The following is an 18,499-nucleotide window of genomic DNA, read 5'->3' on the forward strand; positions in this document are numbered from 1 at the left end:
CTCTCAGGCTCTCTCCCATGTATTTTCATATATTTCTCAAAAATTTCAGATCTGGGCACACCATTTCTTTCTCTTATCGCTGTTAATACTGTGAGTGACGTAGAGATATGAATTGCGGGACTATCGGAGACGACAAATAGCCCTCTCATACGCTTCAAACGCTTTTCGAATATGTATTACGGTTCCCGAACGGGAAGGAGTTGTTTCCAATGCTTTTTTTAGTTCAAACTGGCTGGCTCAAACAGAGAATTGTCTCCCCCTGCATGTCTCACTCACAGCTGACAGTTGGCAGAGAGAATTATTTACCATAGCAACGGAACTCAGGAGGCTATTGGCTGCTTGTTAGGACTACAAATACGCATCACTGTAGTTCTAACTATAGTGGAAGACTCAGTTGAAACAGAGGAGGACTGAACTGGCCTTTACAACTACTTCCTGCTATGGGCTGTATATAACTGATTTAACTCAGTCACCATTACACATGGGATTAGTTTGGAACATTAAAATGAAGCATACTGAAAATTTCAAAATAAAAGCCTTGAATATTTTTACATCATGTAATTGCTCTTTTTGGCTTTATGTGACTTTTGTATCCAAAGCACTGATACACATGGGATTAGTTTGGCCTTTTGAAATGAAGCATAAAGAAAATTTCAAAATAAAAGCCTTGAATATTTTTACATCAACTACTTGTGTTTTGAGCATTATATAACTGATTTAACCCAATGACTATTACACATGGGATTAGTTTGGACCTTTGAAATTAAGCTTAACAAAAATTTCAAAATAAAAGCCTCAACATGCCCCCGAGGTTAGTGCACCGCCGCAGGCGGTGCAATAATATTATTCTGCATTATCTTTTTCTCCCAGGTTAGGGAACTGCCTTGCGCAGCAAGGCAGTTCATTAGCATTAGCATTTTAGCTTAAATAAGCTATTAGCTATTTATTTGACTTATTAGCCATGTTTAGTATACTGAAGAGAGTAAGTCCATTATAGAGAACATGCTAGTGATGTCCCACATGCTAGTGACAGCTATCATGCTAACATTAGCATTTTTGCTCATTTTAGCTGATACACTCACTTTATCATACTGAATGGTGCAAGTACATGTTAGTAAACATTCTTGTGATTCTCCTCATATGATTGCAGCTTTCTTTAGCATTGATACTAATTTCTAGCATCAGAACGCTGGGTCCAAACCGACGGGCACACTTTGGCAGGCCCCGGTTAAATTTCTTCAGGAATTTTCTAGTTCTTCTTTATTTTTCTTCCGTAACCGTTAATGCGGCTCATACCGCTTGGTGCACACCTACAAATGAGGTATCAAAACCTGCAGAAAATTCACGCCATTCCAGCTATTACTTCTGGTGGGATTTGGGCTTAACGTGGCGACATAATTCGCAAAAAACTACGAAAAAAACCCCATTATAAGTCAATGGGAAAAATCCTAGAAATACCCTATTTTTGAGGATTTTCTGTGTCGTCACAAATTCACCTAGAAATGCCATTCAAATTTCATTTTGTAGATACGTCTGTGATCTCTTCGAAAGTGAAGACGGCTCGTCGATACCAGTTACGGTTTGTCCACAATTTGCCTCTAAGCGACCCAAAGTTTCTCATTTTTCTTCAAATTAGAGTGACAGCCCATCTCGGTTCATATCTGGGCACAACATTTCTTTCTCTCATCACTGTAAATGCTCTGAGTGAGGTACAGATATGAATCTCGGGACTATCGCAGAAGACACATTGAACTGTCATACGCTTAAAACGCTTTTCGAATATGTATTACGGTTCCCGAACAAGAAGGATTTGTTTCCAATGCTTTTTTTCAGTAAAGTGTGTTTGCTCAAACACACTTGTGTGTTTGAGAGCTCAGAGCTCAGAGCTCACACCTGCTGAGACCATTATTTACCATAGCAACGGAACTCAAGAGGCTATTGGCTGCTGGTTAGGACTACGAATACGCATCGCTGTAGTTCTATCTATAGTGGAATACTCAGTTGAAACAGATCAGGACTGAACTGGCCTTTACAACTAATTGCTGCTTTGGGCTGTATATAACTGATTTAACTCAGTAACTGTTACACATGGGATTAGTTTTACACTTTAAAATTAAGCATATTGAAAATTTCACAATAAAAGCCCTGAATATTTTTACATGACGTAATTGCTCTTTTTTGGCTTTATTTGACTTTTTCATCCAAAGCACTGTTACACATGGTATTAGTTTGGCCCTTTAAAATGAGGCTTAACAAAAATTTCAAAATAAAAGCCTTGAATATTTTTACATGACATAATTGCTCTTTTTGGCTTTATTTGACTTTTTCATCCAAAGCACTGTTACACATGGTATTAGTTCAGAACTTTAAAATGAAGCATACTGAAAATTTCAAAATAAAAGCCTTGAATATTTTTACATCATGTAATTGCTCTTTTTGGCTTTATATGACTTTTTCATCCAAAGCACTGTTACACATGGGATTAGTTTGGAACTTTAAAATGAAGCATACTGAAAATTTCAAAATAAAAGCCTTGAATATTTTTACATCATGTAATTGCTCTTTTTGGCTTTATTTGACTTTTTCATCCAAAGCACTGTTACACATGGTATTAGTTTGGAACTTTAAAATGGAGCATAATAATAATTTCAAAATAAAAGCCTTGAATATTTTTACATCATGTAATTGCTGTTTTTGGCTTTGTATGACTTTTTCATCCAAAGCACTGTTACACATGGGATTAGTTTGGAACTTTAAAATGAAACATACTGAAAATTTCAAAATAAAAGCCTTGAATATTTTTACATCATGTAATTGCTCTTTTTGGCTTTATTTGACTTTTTCATCCAAAGCACTGTTACACATGGGATTAGTTTGGCCCTTTGAAATGAAGCATACTGAAAATTTTAAAATAAAAGCCTTGAATATTTTTACATGACGTAATTGCTGTTTGTGGCTTTATGTGACTTTTTCATCCAAAGCACTGTTACACATGGGATTAGTTTGGAACTTTAAAATTAAGCATACTGAAAATTTCAAAATAAAAGCCTTGAATATTTTACATGACGTAATTGCTTTTTTTGGCCGTATATGACTTTTTCATCCAAAGCACTGTTACACATGGGATTAGTTCGGAACTTTAAAATGGAGCATACTGAAAATTTCAAAATAAAAGCCTTGAATATTTTTACATCAGCTACTTGTGTTTTGAGCATTATATAACTATTTTAACCCAAGGACTATTACGCATGGGATTAGTTTGGCCCTTTGAAATGAAGTTTAACAAAACTTCCAAAATAAAAGCCTTGACAACATTTTAAATCGTACGGAATGGTGCACGTCCGCCTCGCTTAACGTTCTTGCGGTTCTCCGCGTGCCACTGGTTACGTCGCGGCGTTCTTTGGCGTCGACGCCGATTTGTGGCGTGCCGACGCCGGGCCCAAGCCCGACGGGCGCGCCTTGGCAGGCCCCGGCTAAATTTCTTCAGAAATTTTGTTTTTCTAGTCTAACTTTTTATACTCCTAATGAAAATCCAAAAACGAATGAAAAAAAATGTGTGAACTAGGATTTGGTTGTGAGTGGCCCCACTGCTCTCGTTATCCAGTTCCAAAGATTTGGTTAGAAATGCTTCATGTGTTTCCAGAGGGTTGATGGAATTGACTCTCCATGTGATGAAGATGGCTCCACGAAAGAATCTAATGTCTGGAACTGAAATCCTTCCTCAAAATAATTACAAAATTGATTTGGAACTGTTGAACATCCACTAAATAAAGAAAGAAAAATATATTTATAACTTATCTGTCAGTTGTGTATGTGAACAAGTTTGTCGTCTACAGTTAGAATTGTGTAAAAAAAGTGGATGTGATCCAATAAGTCTCTCTATGTCTTTAGGGAAGGTGGTAAAAAACAGAAAGAGCTGCTCACCTGTGGAAACATCCAGGCAAGAACCACTAATGTTCAATATAGTCCAAAGCAAAAAGAAGGGATTGTTAACTGCAATATTGTCTTATTGAAAGACCCAGTCATTGTCATACAGATGAGGCCCTCCGTCAAACAGGGAAGCCTGATGCAACATCTCCACATAATAAGATGTAGTCACGACCTGGAGTGCTATTGTTTACTTAAGGTGAAGATCTCCAGAACCCTATTCACTGTGCTGCATACAATAAACATCTCCAGCAAGATCTTTTTTTCATGCCAGTGTTATTGGAACCATTCAGGACAGCTTACTTATTTTCTTTCTTGTCAGAGAATAAAATGTTTTTGGAGGGAGGACTAAGCCTTGGACATTGCTTGGGATTTTGAAAGGGTTTTTTGATCTTTAAGCCTTTCTTTCACAGATACCACTCTATAGTTATTAGACAACAATCAACATAACAAGGGGTCTTAGTTTGGCTGAAAATCTACCTTTCTCTTCATACATTTTAAGCCTTCTTCTGCTCAGCACAAGTAAAACTCTGAGATCCACACTTGAATTTCTCTCAGAAACATTTTTAAAAATGTATCATTTTTAATGCATCTAACCATGGCACCAACTGAGCTTTGTACAAGGACCTTGCTTATGCAGCTCAAGAACCATGAAACTTTCAAAGGCAGGAAATTGTTTTTTCTTTGACATCAGCTCATGTAAACGTGAATGTCTGCAGAAAATGACAGCCATTTATTCTCTGGTTGCGACTTTTATTAGCCCTATAGTCTGAAATGTTTAATCATCTAATGAACAGTATGTTGGAATTTAAATGCAGTTTTCAGTAGTTTAGCAACTCTTTATTTAGTATTTTGTTTCCGTTTGTTCTTTTTGCATTTTTACACCATTTATAAATGTTTTTGCCACCTGGTTACTGATTTAAACCAAACTTGTAACTAATCTTTCAAAACGCTCTACTGCATGTTTAGCTAAACTCCATCTACCTGTCTTGTTATTTAGTAAATAGGCTTGTGTATTTACATATTAGTTAGGATTACATTTGAACACTACATTACACTCAAATACCTAAAAATAAGTGTGACTGCCTGGACATTTTTTGTGTAAATGTGAAACTTTATCTTGAACAACTATCAAAGGTCAATGTATAGTTAGGTCTTAAAATGTAAGCTTTTTCTTCAGTATTCTTTCCCATGTTGATTTTCTTTTCTTTGAGATCAAAGTATTTTTGCACAAATTCCAACAAATTCCATGAAAAGTTTATGCTACCCACTTAGCTTTTCCACCAGAGGAGTCTAGATTGTGGGGCATCCCTCCATCAACTCCTGTAAATGCTTGCACACATTTGGAGAAGCACATAACACACTGAAACACACTCGTGTCTTGTGTCAGACTCGAGCAAACACCCATTACACGGGAGTATGAGGCATTTTTATGGGCAGTGGGTCTTGGTTCTGCTCCACTGTTAATGAAACAGTTCCGTCAGTGGAATGATTGCAGCTTTAACCGGCTCCATGAGAGCTTATGTGCTAACACACCATGGCAACATCCCTTGAAAACAACAGCAAGAAAGTGCAACTGCATTGGATCAAAGTAACCTGGCTGATGATGATGATACAAATAATTTTATCTAGAGCAGAAGGAAATAGGAATTTCAAAATGGGAGAATCCCTCATTTTTACTGGTCATTTCAATGAAAGTACTCTTGAGGAGAAGAAACCTTGGATTACTCCTTGTTTTCTCGCACTAAAACCTACTCTTTAATGTCTTTCGTAAAAAGACATTAAGGAAGACCTATATTATTAAACATAGATTAAGGTGACTCTGACTTACCAATGTTACAGTTTGGCCCAGTCATGCCCTCTTTGCACTGGCTGCAGTCCGGTCCAGTAAATCCTCGCCGGCAAACACAATGTCCTTTGATGCATCGCCCTTTGTTGCTGCAGTTATTGGGACAACCTCTAATAAAACAGTCCGGTCCGGTGAACGGGACGTCACAAACACATTTCCCATTCACGCATCTTCCATGGTTGTTGCAGTTGTTCGGGCAACCTTTTTCAGAGCAGTCTTCACCAGTGAATCCCTCATTACAAACACATTGTCCATTGATGCAGCGCCCCCTGTTTTTGCAGTTCTCAGGGCAAGCGTACTCAGAGCAATCATCGCCAGAGAAGCCGCTCTCACAGACACATCGGCCATCAACACATGTTCCACGATTGCTGCAGTTATCGGGGCAGGTTTTTTCAGAGCAGTCTGCACCTGTGAAACCATTGTCACAAACACACTGTCCATTAATGCAGCGCCCCCTGTTGTTGCAGTTTCCCGGACAGGTGGTCTCAGTACAGTCAGTACCGGTGAAGCCGTTGTCACAGACACATTTTCCATCTACACATCTCCCACGGTCGTTACAGTCATTAGGGCATGCTCTTTCCTGGCAGTCCTTGCCAGTGAAACCATCATCACAAACACATTTGCCATCGACACAGCGCCCCCTGTTGTTGCAGTTTCCAGGACAGGCGACCTCGGAGCAGTCAGGACCAGTGGAGCCGATGTCACAAACGCATTTACCATCGACACAGCGCCCTCTGTTGTTGCAGTTTCCAGGACAGGCGACCTCGGAGCAGTCAGGACCAGTGGAGCCGATGTCACAAACGCATTTGCCATGGACACAGCGCCCCCTGTTGTTGCAGTTTCCAGGACACGTGACCTCAGAGCAGTCAGGACCAGTGGAGCCGATGTCACAAACGCATTTACCATCGACACAGCGCCCTCTGTTGTTGCAGTTTCCAGGACAGGTGACCTCAGAGCAGTCAGGACCAGTGGAGCCGGAGTCACAAACACATTTGCCATGGACACAGCGCCCCCTGTTGTTGCAGTTTCCAGGACAGGTGACCTCAGAGCAGTCAGGGCCAGTGGAGCCGGAGTCACAAACACATTTGCCATCGACACAGCGCCCCCTGTTGTTGCAGTTTCCAGGACAGGTGACCTCAGAGCAGTCAGGGCCAGTGGAGCCGGAGTCACAAACACATTTGCCATCGACACAGCGCCCCCTGTTGTTGCAGTTTCCAGGACAGCCCCTTTTGGAACAATCTGGACCTGTGAAACCAGTGTTACACACGCACTGGCCATTAACGCAGCGTCCTCTTCTGTTGCAGTTTTTAGGACAAGATTCTTCAGAACAACTTGGACCTGTGGAACCAGAGTTGCATACACACTTGCCGTTCACACACTTCCCACGATTGCTGCAGTTGTCTGGGCAGGCTTTTTGGGAGCAGTCGGGACCAGAGAAACCAGGGTCACACACACACTGTCCATTCACGCACCTCCCGTGGCCTTTACAGTTCCCGGGACAGCTGGACTCGCTGCAGTCCGGCCCGCTGTAGCCTGGAAAGCAGACGCATTTGCCATCCACACAGCGACCTTGATCACTGCACTCATTGGGACATTCCTCCTTTTCTGGTTTTATGGAGCAGCCAGCACCTAAAGAAAATAGATAGACCCAGACAAAGGTTTCTGTTAGATTTGTTGAATAAAGTTGAACAAATGCAAAATATATAAATATGTATATGTACAAATGTATTTATATATAGTTTTATGTCCTGTATAGCCTACAAGTGTGCTATACACTACAAGACTGGGATTCAGTAAACTGGGAGATATCCACTCCAATAATGACCATAAAATGTAATTTAGGTGACTTGATATGCTAGTTGATTTAACAGCTGACATATCAAGTCAACATGATATGTCAACTTATCATGTTAAACGTCCTGTTTAACAGATCCTGTTAAACGTCTTGGCCTTTGGAGATAGGCAGACTCCCTCCCAAACCTCTCCAGACAAGCAGTGTAGACAATAGGTGGATGTATTAATACCCTCGTTTGAATTTTTTCTTCTTAATGATGTTGTGGCAATAGTTGATTTTATTTAATAGACAGAAATAAGGGCAGCAAGAGAAGTGGAAGATGTGCAGTAAATGACCTGGTATGGTAATAAAACCTGCAATAAGGATCCTGGCTTCTCTATATGATTCACCTGCTCTCCCACTGAGCCACAGGATGCCCCTTATGAAATTTGTTCAGTTTTTTGTCGTTTTAAAAGATTCAAACAAAGCAAGAAATGATGGATAAACTTTAAAGCATTAGCATTTTTTATTAAATCAAGGTTACCAATAATTGGGGAGGGTATTATAAGTAAGTGATTATATTTCACTTATTTAGATTCAGTTCGGATGAAAATGAGTTGGAGTCTTGCATGAGTTACATGAAACATTCTGTTGTGCATTAGGAATTTTTCTTGGGGGAGTAGGTATAATTTTCTACAATTAAGCTGCATAGGACCGAATTGTTTTGTGTGATGAGGCCTTTGTGTGTGTGTACTTGTAAATACTACATATAGAGGACTACTTTCATAATATTCACCAAGAAGTTATTTGTAGAAAGTGAATACCTTTCCTGCTCCTCAATTTTTTGCTAGCCTACTAGGCTTTACTAGTTAGATTTAAAGGTACAGAGTGAATTTAGTTTTGATTAAAGTTAGGCTTAGAAATAGACTAGTAATGATAAGGGGAAATTACTACAATGAATGGAAGTCTATGCAAAGTCCTCGGTTTGCACAGAAGTACAAGGATGATGTGTGTGTGTGTGTGTGTGTGTGCAGGCGTGGGGGTGAGCTTGTGTGTGCGTGCGTGCGGGGGTGCACTAGGGTGTGTGTGTCTGCTGTTGAAACTAAGAGTGGAGGAACTCCATTGGTGTGAGAAGAGACTGAGATCACAGTGGGCAAAGAACTGAGGGGTAACACACATACACACACACACCCCCACACACACACAGCAGCAACAGATCAAGTTGTGTTTCCATAACCTCACAGTACATTTACTTAAATCCTTTCCTGAAGGCTAACTCAAATGTAAACTACAACCCAATTAAAATTTTTCCTTCTAAGACAAAATCAAGCAAAGTGGATAATAAACTGAACTGTATTAGCTCATCGCTTGATTTCTGGCAGTTTATCATGTTCTTAGTCAAATGCTTCAGCAGGAATTTGACTATAAATTAAACTATAGTTTTTAAAGGTCAGCTTTATCTCCTCGATGACAAATATTCTACAAAAAGAACAAAAAACCCAATTTTTGATCAATCATCATCACTGTGTTTTTATATCTAGATGACAAAATTATCTACAATACTAGATTACCAAGTAAGGGTTATTACTTTCAGACTTATTTTTGGTAGCTTTAACATTTGACTTAAGTATTTTAAAAATAGCAGAAGGCTTTAAATTAAACCATTATGCATATTGATTTTGAAAAATCAATATGAGAATATGAGCACTTTTCTTAAATCTTCATTGATTGAGAAAAGTTTTAAAATCAACACTTCAAAATAAAAAATGGCTCTGAAATAAAAAATCAACACTTCAAAATAAAAATGGCTGGAAAATGAAATCAACACTTCAAGATAAAAAAAAGACTGGAAAAAACACCTTTAAGCATGTTGATTTTGAAAAACATAATATTAGCATTTTTTCAAATCTTCATTGTGGTGAGATCATGTACGGTTTTCGTATATCGATGAAAACTCAACATTATGTATGGCTGGTTAGCTCAGCTGGTGCTAATAATGCCAAGGTCATGGGTTCAAACCCCATACTGGCCATTTGAAACATAAAGTCTGCCAGAAAATCAACTCTTCTAAATTGCAGGAGGCTTTAAATTAAACCTTGATGGATGTTGATTTTGCAAAACATTAGAATTTCACTGCTTATGTCAAGATCCTGTAAGGTTTTCTTAAATCGATGAAAACTCAACATTATGTATGGCCGGTTAGCTCAGCTGGTCAGAGTGTGGTGCTAATAACGCCAAGGTCATGGGTTCAAACCCCATACTGGCCATGTGAAACATGAAGTCTGCCAGGAAAACAGGTCTTCTAAAAAGCGGGAGGCTTTAAATTTAACCTTGATGGATGTGGATTTTGCAAAACATTAGAATTTCACTGCTTATGTCAAGATCCTGTAAGGTTTTCTTAAATCGATGAAAACTCAACATTATGTATGGCCGGTTAGCTCAGCTGGTCAGAGTGTGGTGCTAATAACGCCAAGGTCATGGGTTCAAACCCCATACTGGCCATGTGAAACATAAAGTCTGCCAGAAAATCAACTCTTCAAAATAACAGGAGGCTTTAAATTAAACCTTCATGCATGTTGATTTTGCAAAACATTAGAATTTCACTGCTTATGTCAAGATCCTGTAAGGTTTTCTTAAATCAATGAAAACTCAACATTATGTATGGCCGGTTAGCTCAGCTGGTCAGAGTGTGGTGCTAATAATGCCAAGGTCATGGGTTCAAACCCCATACTGGCCATGTGAAACATGAAGTCTGCCAGAAAAACAGGTCTTCTAAAAAGCAGGAGGCTTTAAATTTAACCTTGATGGATGTTGATTTTGCAAAACATTAGAATTTCACTGCTTATGTCAAGATCCTGTAAGGTTTTCTTAAATCAATGAAAACTCAACATTATGTATGGCCGGTTAGCTCAGCTGGTCAGAGTGTGGTGCTAATAATGCCAAGGTCATGGGTTCAAACCCCATACTGGCCATGTGAAACATGAAGTCTGCCAGAAAAACAGGTCTTCTAAAAAGCAGGAGGCTTTAACTTTAACCTTGATGGATGTTGATTTTGCAAAACATTAGAATTTCACTGCTTATGTCAAGATCCTGTAAGGTTTTCTTATATCAATGAAAACTCAACATTATGTATGGCCGGTTAGCTCAGCTGGTCAGAGTGTGGTGCTAATAACGCCAAGGTCATGGGTTCAAACCCCATACTGGCCATTTGAAACATAAAGTCTGCCAGAAAATCAACTCTTCTAAATTGCAGGAGGCTTTAAATTAAACCTTGATGGATGTTGATTTTGCAAAACATTAGAATTTCACTGCTTATGTCAAGATCCTGTAAGGTTTTCTTAAATCGATGAAAACTCAACATTATGTATGGCCGGTTAGCTCAGCTGGTCAGAGTGTGGTGCTAATAACGCCAAGGTCATGGGTTCAAACCCCATACTGGCCATGTGAAACATGAAGTCTGCCAGGAAAACAGGTCTTCTAAAAAGCGGGAGGCTTTAAATTTAACCTTGATGGATGTTGATTTTGCAAAACATTAGAATTTCACTGCTTATGTCAAGATCCTGTAAGGTTTTCTTATATCAATGAAAACTCAACATTATGTATGGCCGGTTAGCTCAGCTGGTCAGAGTGTGGTGCTAATAACGCCAAGGTCATGGGTTCAAACCCCATACTGGCCATGTGAAACATAAAGTCTGCCAGAAAATCAACTCTTCAAAATAACAGGAGGCTTTAAATTAAACCTTCATGCATGTTGATTTTGCAAAACATTAGAATTTCACTGCTTATGAAATGCATTTAGTCATGCCAATGTACAGCCAATCAGGTGAGCAGTAAAAAACACAAACACATGTTCTGTGTAAAATAGCTCAATATAACAAAATTAAGTAATAAATTACTTTTGACCTGTGAATACATTATTTTATATCCAATCCGATGGTTAAACAGAACATTTGACTGAAAGTTAGAGTTAAAGTTAGAATTTCGGGGGGTGTGGGGATAATCAAGCCTACTGACCTTGGCTCTCTGAGGTGCAGCAGCTTCCTCCTGTTTCTCCACACTTCCCTCGAAGGTCAGACACTTCCCGCTCCAGACTTTCTAATCGCTCCCGCAAGGAAGAAAAGTCTGCATTGCATCCACAAGACCCAGAACCTGACCCTGATGAAACCAGTTTTATCTTATGGGTCAGCACCAGGGGAGAGCCAGGTGCCAGATCAATTTCTTTACCTGAGGAGAAACATTTGGAAAATGCAAACATAACTGTCAAGTGTTAAAATGAGGGGGTAAGAAAAATATGTGATGATATTGTGATGAAGAATAAAAATCTGTTCTTCAACCAATTATATGCACTGTTGTCATAGTGTTAAATATGTAGTTAATGCCAAACTAATTTGTATTACCTCCTTGGCTCACATCAGATGAATCCCCCTGAGAGGAACACCCCTCAGAGATCACCACCTGTAACAACAGCACCTGGTTAAACTATCAGAAGACGTATTTTATTATTGGAATTTCCACTATATAAATGAATTTCACACAACTGCACAAATATAAGGGCTGATGGTTTGGCCATGAACTCAATTCATCCTAAACTCTTAATTTAATTACTTCTGTGCTTCTATTCTGTGGCTATTGAGAGTTGGTGATAATAACTTAAATCACCTTGATGGTGTCCTGGTCAGCATCCCTTGGTGTCCTTTCACCTCTGACCTGTAGCTCCTTGGAGGTTGATGGGGTCAGGATGGCTGGCCCAGCCAGAAGAATCAGGATGAGGGAGGGGAAGAGGGGAAGCATTACTGGGAACAGACTGGAATCCATTCCAATGGTTAGTGGGAGGAAAAGGGAAAGGAAAGCTGTTGGACAGTTCAGGAAAACCAAGCTCTTTGATTGATCTGGACTTTATTTTATCAAGTTCTTTCAGACTATTATTGTCTGCAGAACAGGGAACTCTCAGCTGCTGTCACTTTGCCTCAGCCGGGCTCTTCATAGGTGATGACATCGATCGTCGTCTTCTCTCCAAGAACTTTCCACCTGGAAGAAAACCAGAAACACAGATTAAAGATCACGTTAAATTTCATATTAGCTCAGCAGACATTACATTAATTACCACAAATGGGACCATTAGTTGTTTATGGGCTTGTTAGAGTTGCATGTCAGCCAATGAACCCCATTCAGTTATCCTATGTCTGGCTTACACACATGTAGAATGCAGCAGACGACTGGCATAATGAGCAGATGTTTTCCACAGCTGTTGATTATTTGAGTCAATTTACATATTTTATTTAAAAGATTTGATGACAAAGTTTTCAATTTAAAATGCATGAAATGCTCCTCAAAATGACCAAAATTATGCTGAATTGAACGTGTAAACTTTAACAGACTGAAAAACATTTGTACTATAAGCTGATAAACTTTGGGTAAAACTAGAAATCTGTGTTGACCTTTTTCTCTCTTATGAAAACAAGTAAAGTAAAGGGATTAAGAATAGATTTCTCAGTTTTTGACTTGTGAGCCTATATTTTTCTTCCTAAGCAGAATTTTGGGGTTATCACACCTCATGGGTTAAAATAGTAAGAGTTGAACTCACAGATTTAATTTTATTGGTTTGTTGAAGCATATATAGGTCTGACTCACTGTTTATCATTTTCTATCCAGTAGGGGGGGGGGGTTGATTCAAATAATATCTTCCCAACTTCTAAGCAAAATACTTAGTTTATGCATTTATGGACTGGAAACATTTTATTACATTTTTTAAGGCATTTATTATTTTTATACAGTACAGACCAAAAGTTTGGACACACAGGTGTGTCCAAACTTTTGGTCTGTACTGTATATTTCACTATAATAGACTTGCCTATAGACCTTCGTCACAACTGATAAAAGAAAAATTTAATGACATTCTAGATGACATTTAAAATTTGTTCATATTTGAGAAAAGCTGTCAAAGAAATCTGATCTGCTGTTTCATTTGACTTAAGTTGTGTTTTTACATCAAAATAAAATGACGATTACAGTCATTAAAAAAAGAAAAACAAGTCATGTCAGTAGCTGAATTAGAAAATTCTTCAAATTTAAACTTGCAATCAAAAATTATAATTAACTTCAAAAATATATTCTAAATTCAACACGTCTTTGTAACTTTGTCCATTGTTGTTGTTCTGTGCAACATCCTGGAGAAGTGTGTAAAAGCTTAATATCTTTAACATTGCTTCTCATTTGTAACTGATCATATTTTATACATTTTATTTGTGCCTCCATTCATTTATTGTTTAGAAACATGTTTTCCTTTTCCGTTTCAGTTGCAAACATAAAAATTATCCACTTGCTGATGGTTCCTTTCTTTGTAGAGTATAACATCTCATCTTTTTTGTGAGTCATAGAGAATTTCTGTATTTTAAAGGCCATGGTTTAATAATAATTGATAATTTCATCAATAAAATATGGTTATATTAATGTTGAGAGATCCTTAAAGTGAATAATTTGATCAAAACTGTAAAATTGAGCAGATGGTTTGTCATTCTCACTCACAAAATTAGCTGTGCTCACTTCTCTTATCTATGGTTAGACTGTTTGTATGATGGATGGATGTCTCTTGCACATATTGGACGAGATACGACTGTTGAAGTGCCATGCCCATCACAGGGCAACAAAAAAACAAACATGACAGTAAACCATGCACAAAACCATTCATACTCTAAGGGCAATTCAGGAAAATGAATGCAACATACAAATACTTGACATGTGGAGATATCCAGAGGTAAACCATTGATAAACAAACATGAACATGTAAACTTCATGCAGGAAGACTCCAGGTTTGGATTCAAACCCTGGACCCTCTTGATGCAAGCCTACTGTGCAGAAACACTAAGATATCTTTCAGACTTTCAAAGGTACATTTTCTAGTTCATGCAACATAGCTTTTAAGACAGTTTTAAACAATTTTCTTCAGGCAAGCTGTTTTCACTCCATCTCCTCAGTGATCTGCTTTAATCAAAAACCAAGGAAATCCCACCAAATAAAATTTTCTGTGACATGGCCGACAACACAAAAACAGTAGCTGATCACATTCTCATATATGAGTCAGACCTTTAAATTTTTAACAGCTTGGATCTCCCCTGTGAGGTTAACAACCAAAGCTAGTTAACATTTGACAGATCTACTTTTCAAAGCCACGTTCAGCGGCAGCTTTGAATGAAGAAAGCAGCTGCTGAGAGTTCACAGGAATATAACGTCATTCTTCCTGCTGGTGGAGCAATAAAATCAAATTAGTGGACAACATATACATAGTTATTAATATATTATCTATTAACGCAGATTTTCTTTGTATTGTATTATGGAAAGTTATTACATATTTTATAACAGAAAGTATGTTAAGGGAAATTAACACAAATTCAGAACAAAGTTTTTAGCTAAATTTTCACTTTATAGCTTTAGCTTTTATTGTTTTGACTGCATTTCAATTTTTTATCCCTGCATGATGATATTTAGCTTTGAAATAGAGAAACAGGCTTTGGACAGGTTTTCCAATTCAGACAATGACTGCCTGTATCGAGAGACTTAAAGTGTCCAAGAAAACAAAGGCACACCAGTACAGAACCAGCAGCAGGCTAGACTGTTACCACAATCAGTGAGGTAAGCTTTAAATTTCCCTCTGACTGTCAGATTTAGGTGAGTTAGTGCTCACCACCTCCTTAAATTTCTGTTCTTGGCATTTCCAGCAGCTGTTATCACCCCTATGCCTCAACAATGGAAGAGCTGTGTGTAAAACTGCTTTTCCGCTCACTTTAGCCTTTAAAAACTTTTGAGCAGAGTCCAACTAGTCTAACCTCTGACCTTTCGTTTCAGTCTGAAAAGCTGGAGTTAACTGAATGGATTCTGTTTTTGAAAACCACTAGTCTGACTGCAGTGAAAATGTTGAAGATGACTTTCATGAGAGCCCTTTAAATCAGACAACCACAACTAAACTAAATGATTTTGCTCCTTACAGCTGCTTACAGTAATAATAAATATTATTTACATTCTCATTTCAGCTTTTGTGTTCCTTGCATGTTTCTTCCTTTGTTTTTAATCTTTCTAACACATTTTGTGTTACATTTAGCTGTAAGTAAAGGGTTCTATAAATAAAGTCTGACTGGTCATTTGAATTATGTTGCAGAAAAACTAGGATATGTCAGACACATCCTTGGTTTAAGATTGAATATTCATACACAGTATGTCAGGTTATGGAGACTATACTCTCCATCTTGGTACATCTTAAACATTTTTGTTCTATTCCACTGTTAATTGATTGTAAGCCGACCCAAAGACTCAACATCTGTGGTTTGATTTATATCCGTCTGAATCGCAGCCAGCCGTAGAAACTGCACTACAAACACCAGTGTGAACAATTAGCTTGAAATCATGTGTGGCAGCTGTCCCATTTGCTATGTCTCTAAGTTTAATAGGGCAACACATTTGAAACTCCTGACTCGCTCCTTGTTTTTACTTTATCGCTCTGTGAGTTGATGCTTTTTTTCTTCTCTTCACTCAGGTGTCGGGAGCCAAAAATAAACATATGTGATATAATTTTAATAATCTAAAGGTATTCATAAGAGATAAAGATTTTGTCAGCTAAGCAAACTTATTTCTAATTTGCAAAGCAAATGACACTTTGGTCTCATTTATACGTTGCTCAGTATTATTTTTAGCTGATGTAAATAAACTTTGAGCGATTTCTGTACTTGTGTTACTTGTACAACTTAACAGTATTCAATCTTGTCACGTTCACCCGACTTAAGAGAGGCAAGTTCCTACAGTACCCACAATGCAACTGAGACACCACCTATTTAGAGGAGTTTGTTTATTTGCAGTGTTTTAAAGATATGTTTGTCTCCAACTAATTTCTTCAAGTTTTGGCTTACTTTCCACACTGAAATTCTTTAGATTCAAAACTTTCAAAAATCAAACAGAAATAACGAGAATAGTGATTTTATTTGAGGAGGAAAAAAAGCTATCCAAACCAATGTGGCTTTGTGGAAAAGTTGTAAAAGTCAGTCTTTTAAATCTCTGGAGAAATTTTCTCCTATTTTTCTTACTTTGCAACAAACAAAAGTCTTGAAGCATGAGCAGCCCATCTTGTCACAACATCGGTCTTATGACTAGGTCATTCTAAAAATCTTTGTTTCATTTTTAAAAATGAAAATCAAACTATTTGAGGTAAAATATAAATAATTGGTTAAACTGATATATTTAGCAACCCATCCATCTGCTTATCTAATAAACCATCCAACCTGTTTTGTGTAGGTTCATATTGACTCTTGATAACTAAAACACACAATCAAGCCTCTCATGATCTTGTAGCTTTACAACAGAATCACAAAAAATTCAACACACGTCTATACAGAAATAAAAAACATGAGGTATAGTAAAGTAATCAAATAAAAAAAAGTACTTGGTGATTAATAAAGTTTCTTTGATCTAAATATGGAGAATTCAACGGTTTGATCAGTCGCTTCTCATGTTCAACAACTAAGATTTGTTTAACACCGTCTCTGAAGTCATGACATGCAGCCGCTGTGAAATCGATCACATAACAGAAGGAAAAACACAGCCACAGACCAAACTCATGAACACCACATAAAACCATAAAAAAAACCTCACAAATCCCAACATGAAGTTGTATTTCCCACCTCATCTACTCCAAATCAAAAAAGAACAGTCCTTGTTTTTATAGGGTTTGTAGGATTTCATATCAAACTCTTGGATTATTTTGTACCATCTTTTTAAATTAAGGTTTGCACTCAGGAGATGAAAAGGATTAATATTAAAACGTAATTCATTTCCTACAGACTGCTTCAGCAGGTGTAAAAATGGAACATAAAAAAGGTATTTTCAATCATTCCAGTAATAAAAATGAACGACGAGTTGATTATAATTCAAGGGTATGTAGCCTATCCCTTTTTAAAAAGCAGAAGTCAATACTGAGTTAACTTGACATGTTTTTTTAAGTGAACAAATCAGAAAAACTGGAATAAGCAAGAATCAAATAAACTGATTCAAATAGTTTTCTTTACAAATTAACCAATAACACCATCTATAGATTGATATAATATGCATAATGGTTGTGAGATTGTCCAAGATTATTTATTTAATTTAAATGAATACATAAATATTCAAAATGGACTTTATCATAGAGGAAACATAAGCATCTTACCTGCTGAGAGATGTGAGGAGTTCCTCTCCCAGTGGTCCTGAAGCCTCTCTGCTGTTTCCTCTTTCTCTCTCTGACTGACCAGCAGGAGGAGGGGGATGGAGAGAAAGAGAAAGGAAAGAAACGAAAGAAAGACGAAGAGGAGGGAAGGAGGAGAACAGTGAAGTTTTCTCATACTTGAAGAATTTATCCTCCCTCTCCTCCTTCTCTTTCTTTCCCTTTCTGATGTCATTCTATGTGCTTCACAGGTCCCCACTGGGCGGAGGATATCCGATGGAAAACATCTGAATTTTTAAATGTTTTTAAGGGGCCTGAAATTCTTAATGTTTTTAAGGGGTCTCCATCCCCTGCTGCTGGACGCTCCCAGAAAGAGACAGTCTGCTGTGTTTTTCTCTGTTTACTAATCGCCGTCCACCGTGGATGCGTCTCCGGCAGACCTGCTGCTCCGCTCTCTGTGAGTGGAGCAGCTCCAGGATCTGACATCACAAACAGACATTTGGCTGCATTCACTGTTGTTTTGGTCAGAAAGGGAGTAAAACTAAACTATGACATGTGATGGGTTGGGACTTTTTCTTAATACATGAAATGAAAGCAAGATTTTTTTGGTGAGAAAATGTATCGGGATCAAATGTGAGAATTTCTTTTGACTCAACTTTGAGTAAAATGATCTGAAATCTACCAGAACCATCAGTTCATCTGCAGACCAGATTACCTTTATAGGGGACAGGACTTGTGTTCAAATCTGAGACTGCAAGCTGAACAG

At 37.9% G+C, this 18,499-nt stretch overlaps 1 protein-coding gene and 7 non-coding genes across 10 annotated transcripts in view; 7 read left to right on the forward strand and 1 right to left on the reverse strand.

The window, feature by feature from the left end:
- LOC116731301 (tenascin-like) overlaps positions 1 to 18,116 on the reverse strand; it is a 57,115-nt gene extending 38,999 nt beyond the window's left edge. Inside the window, exons 1-5 of one of the 3 annotated variants that reach the window (XM_032581009.1) lie at positions 17,740 to 18,090; positions 12,210 to 12,578; positions 11,948 to 12,005; positions 11,565 to 11,774; positions 5,759 to 7,405 (exon numbers count right to left, since the gene is read on the reverse strand). In XM_032581009.1, coding sequence (XP_032436900.1) covers positions 5,759 to 7,405; positions 11,565 to 11,774; positions 11,948 to 12,005; positions 12,210 to 12,365 — 2,071 coding nt within the window. In that variant the 5' untranslated portion in view covers positions 12,366 to 12,578; positions 17,740 to 18,090. Of the gene's footprint in view, positions 1 to 5,758; positions 7,406 to 11,564; positions 11,775 to 11,947; positions 12,006 to 12,209; positions 12,579 to 17,739 lie in introns of all 3 variants that reach the window. The other 2 variants (XM_032581011.1, XM_032581010.1) reach the window with 2 other exon arrangements.
- trnai-aau (transfer RNA isoleucine (anticodon AAU)) lies at positions 9,744 to 9,817 on the forward strand. The gene has a single exon. It is a non-coding gene; the product is annotated as a tRNA-Ile (tRNA).
- Positions 9,979 to 10,052, forward strand: trnai-aau (transfer RNA isoleucine (anticodon AAU)). Its single transcript has one exon. It is a non-coding gene; the product is annotated as a tRNA-Ile (tRNA).
- Positions 10,214 to 10,287, forward strand: trnai-aau (transfer RNA isoleucine (anticodon AAU)). The gene has a single exon. It is a non-coding gene; the product is annotated as a tRNA-Ile (tRNA).
- On the forward strand, positions 10,449 to 10,522 carry trnai-aau (transfer RNA isoleucine (anticodon AAU)). Its single transcript has one exon. It is a non-coding gene; the product is annotated as a tRNA-Ile (tRNA).
- trnai-aau (transfer RNA isoleucine (anticodon AAU)) lies at positions 10,684 to 10,757 on the forward strand. Its single transcript has one exon. It is a non-coding gene; the product is annotated as a tRNA-Ile (tRNA).
- On the forward strand, positions 10,919 to 10,992 carry trnai-aau (transfer RNA isoleucine (anticodon AAU)). Its single transcript has one exon. It is a non-coding gene; the product is annotated as a tRNA-Ile (tRNA).
- Positions 11,154 to 11,227, forward strand: trnai-aau (transfer RNA isoleucine (anticodon AAU)). The gene has a single exon. It is a non-coding gene; the product is annotated as a tRNA-Ile (tRNA).
- Positions 18,117 to 18,499: the final 383 nt, after the last annotated feature.

This window comes from Xiphophorus hellerii, chromosome 13 (genome assembly GCF_003331165.1).
Source record: "Xiphophorus hellerii strain 12219 chromosome 13, Xiphophorus_hellerii-4.1, whole genome shotgun sequence".
In the NCBI taxonomy this organism is placed as follows: Eukaryota; Metazoa; Chordata; class Actinopteri; order Cyprinodontiformes; family Poeciliidae; genus Xiphophorus; species Xiphophorus hellerii.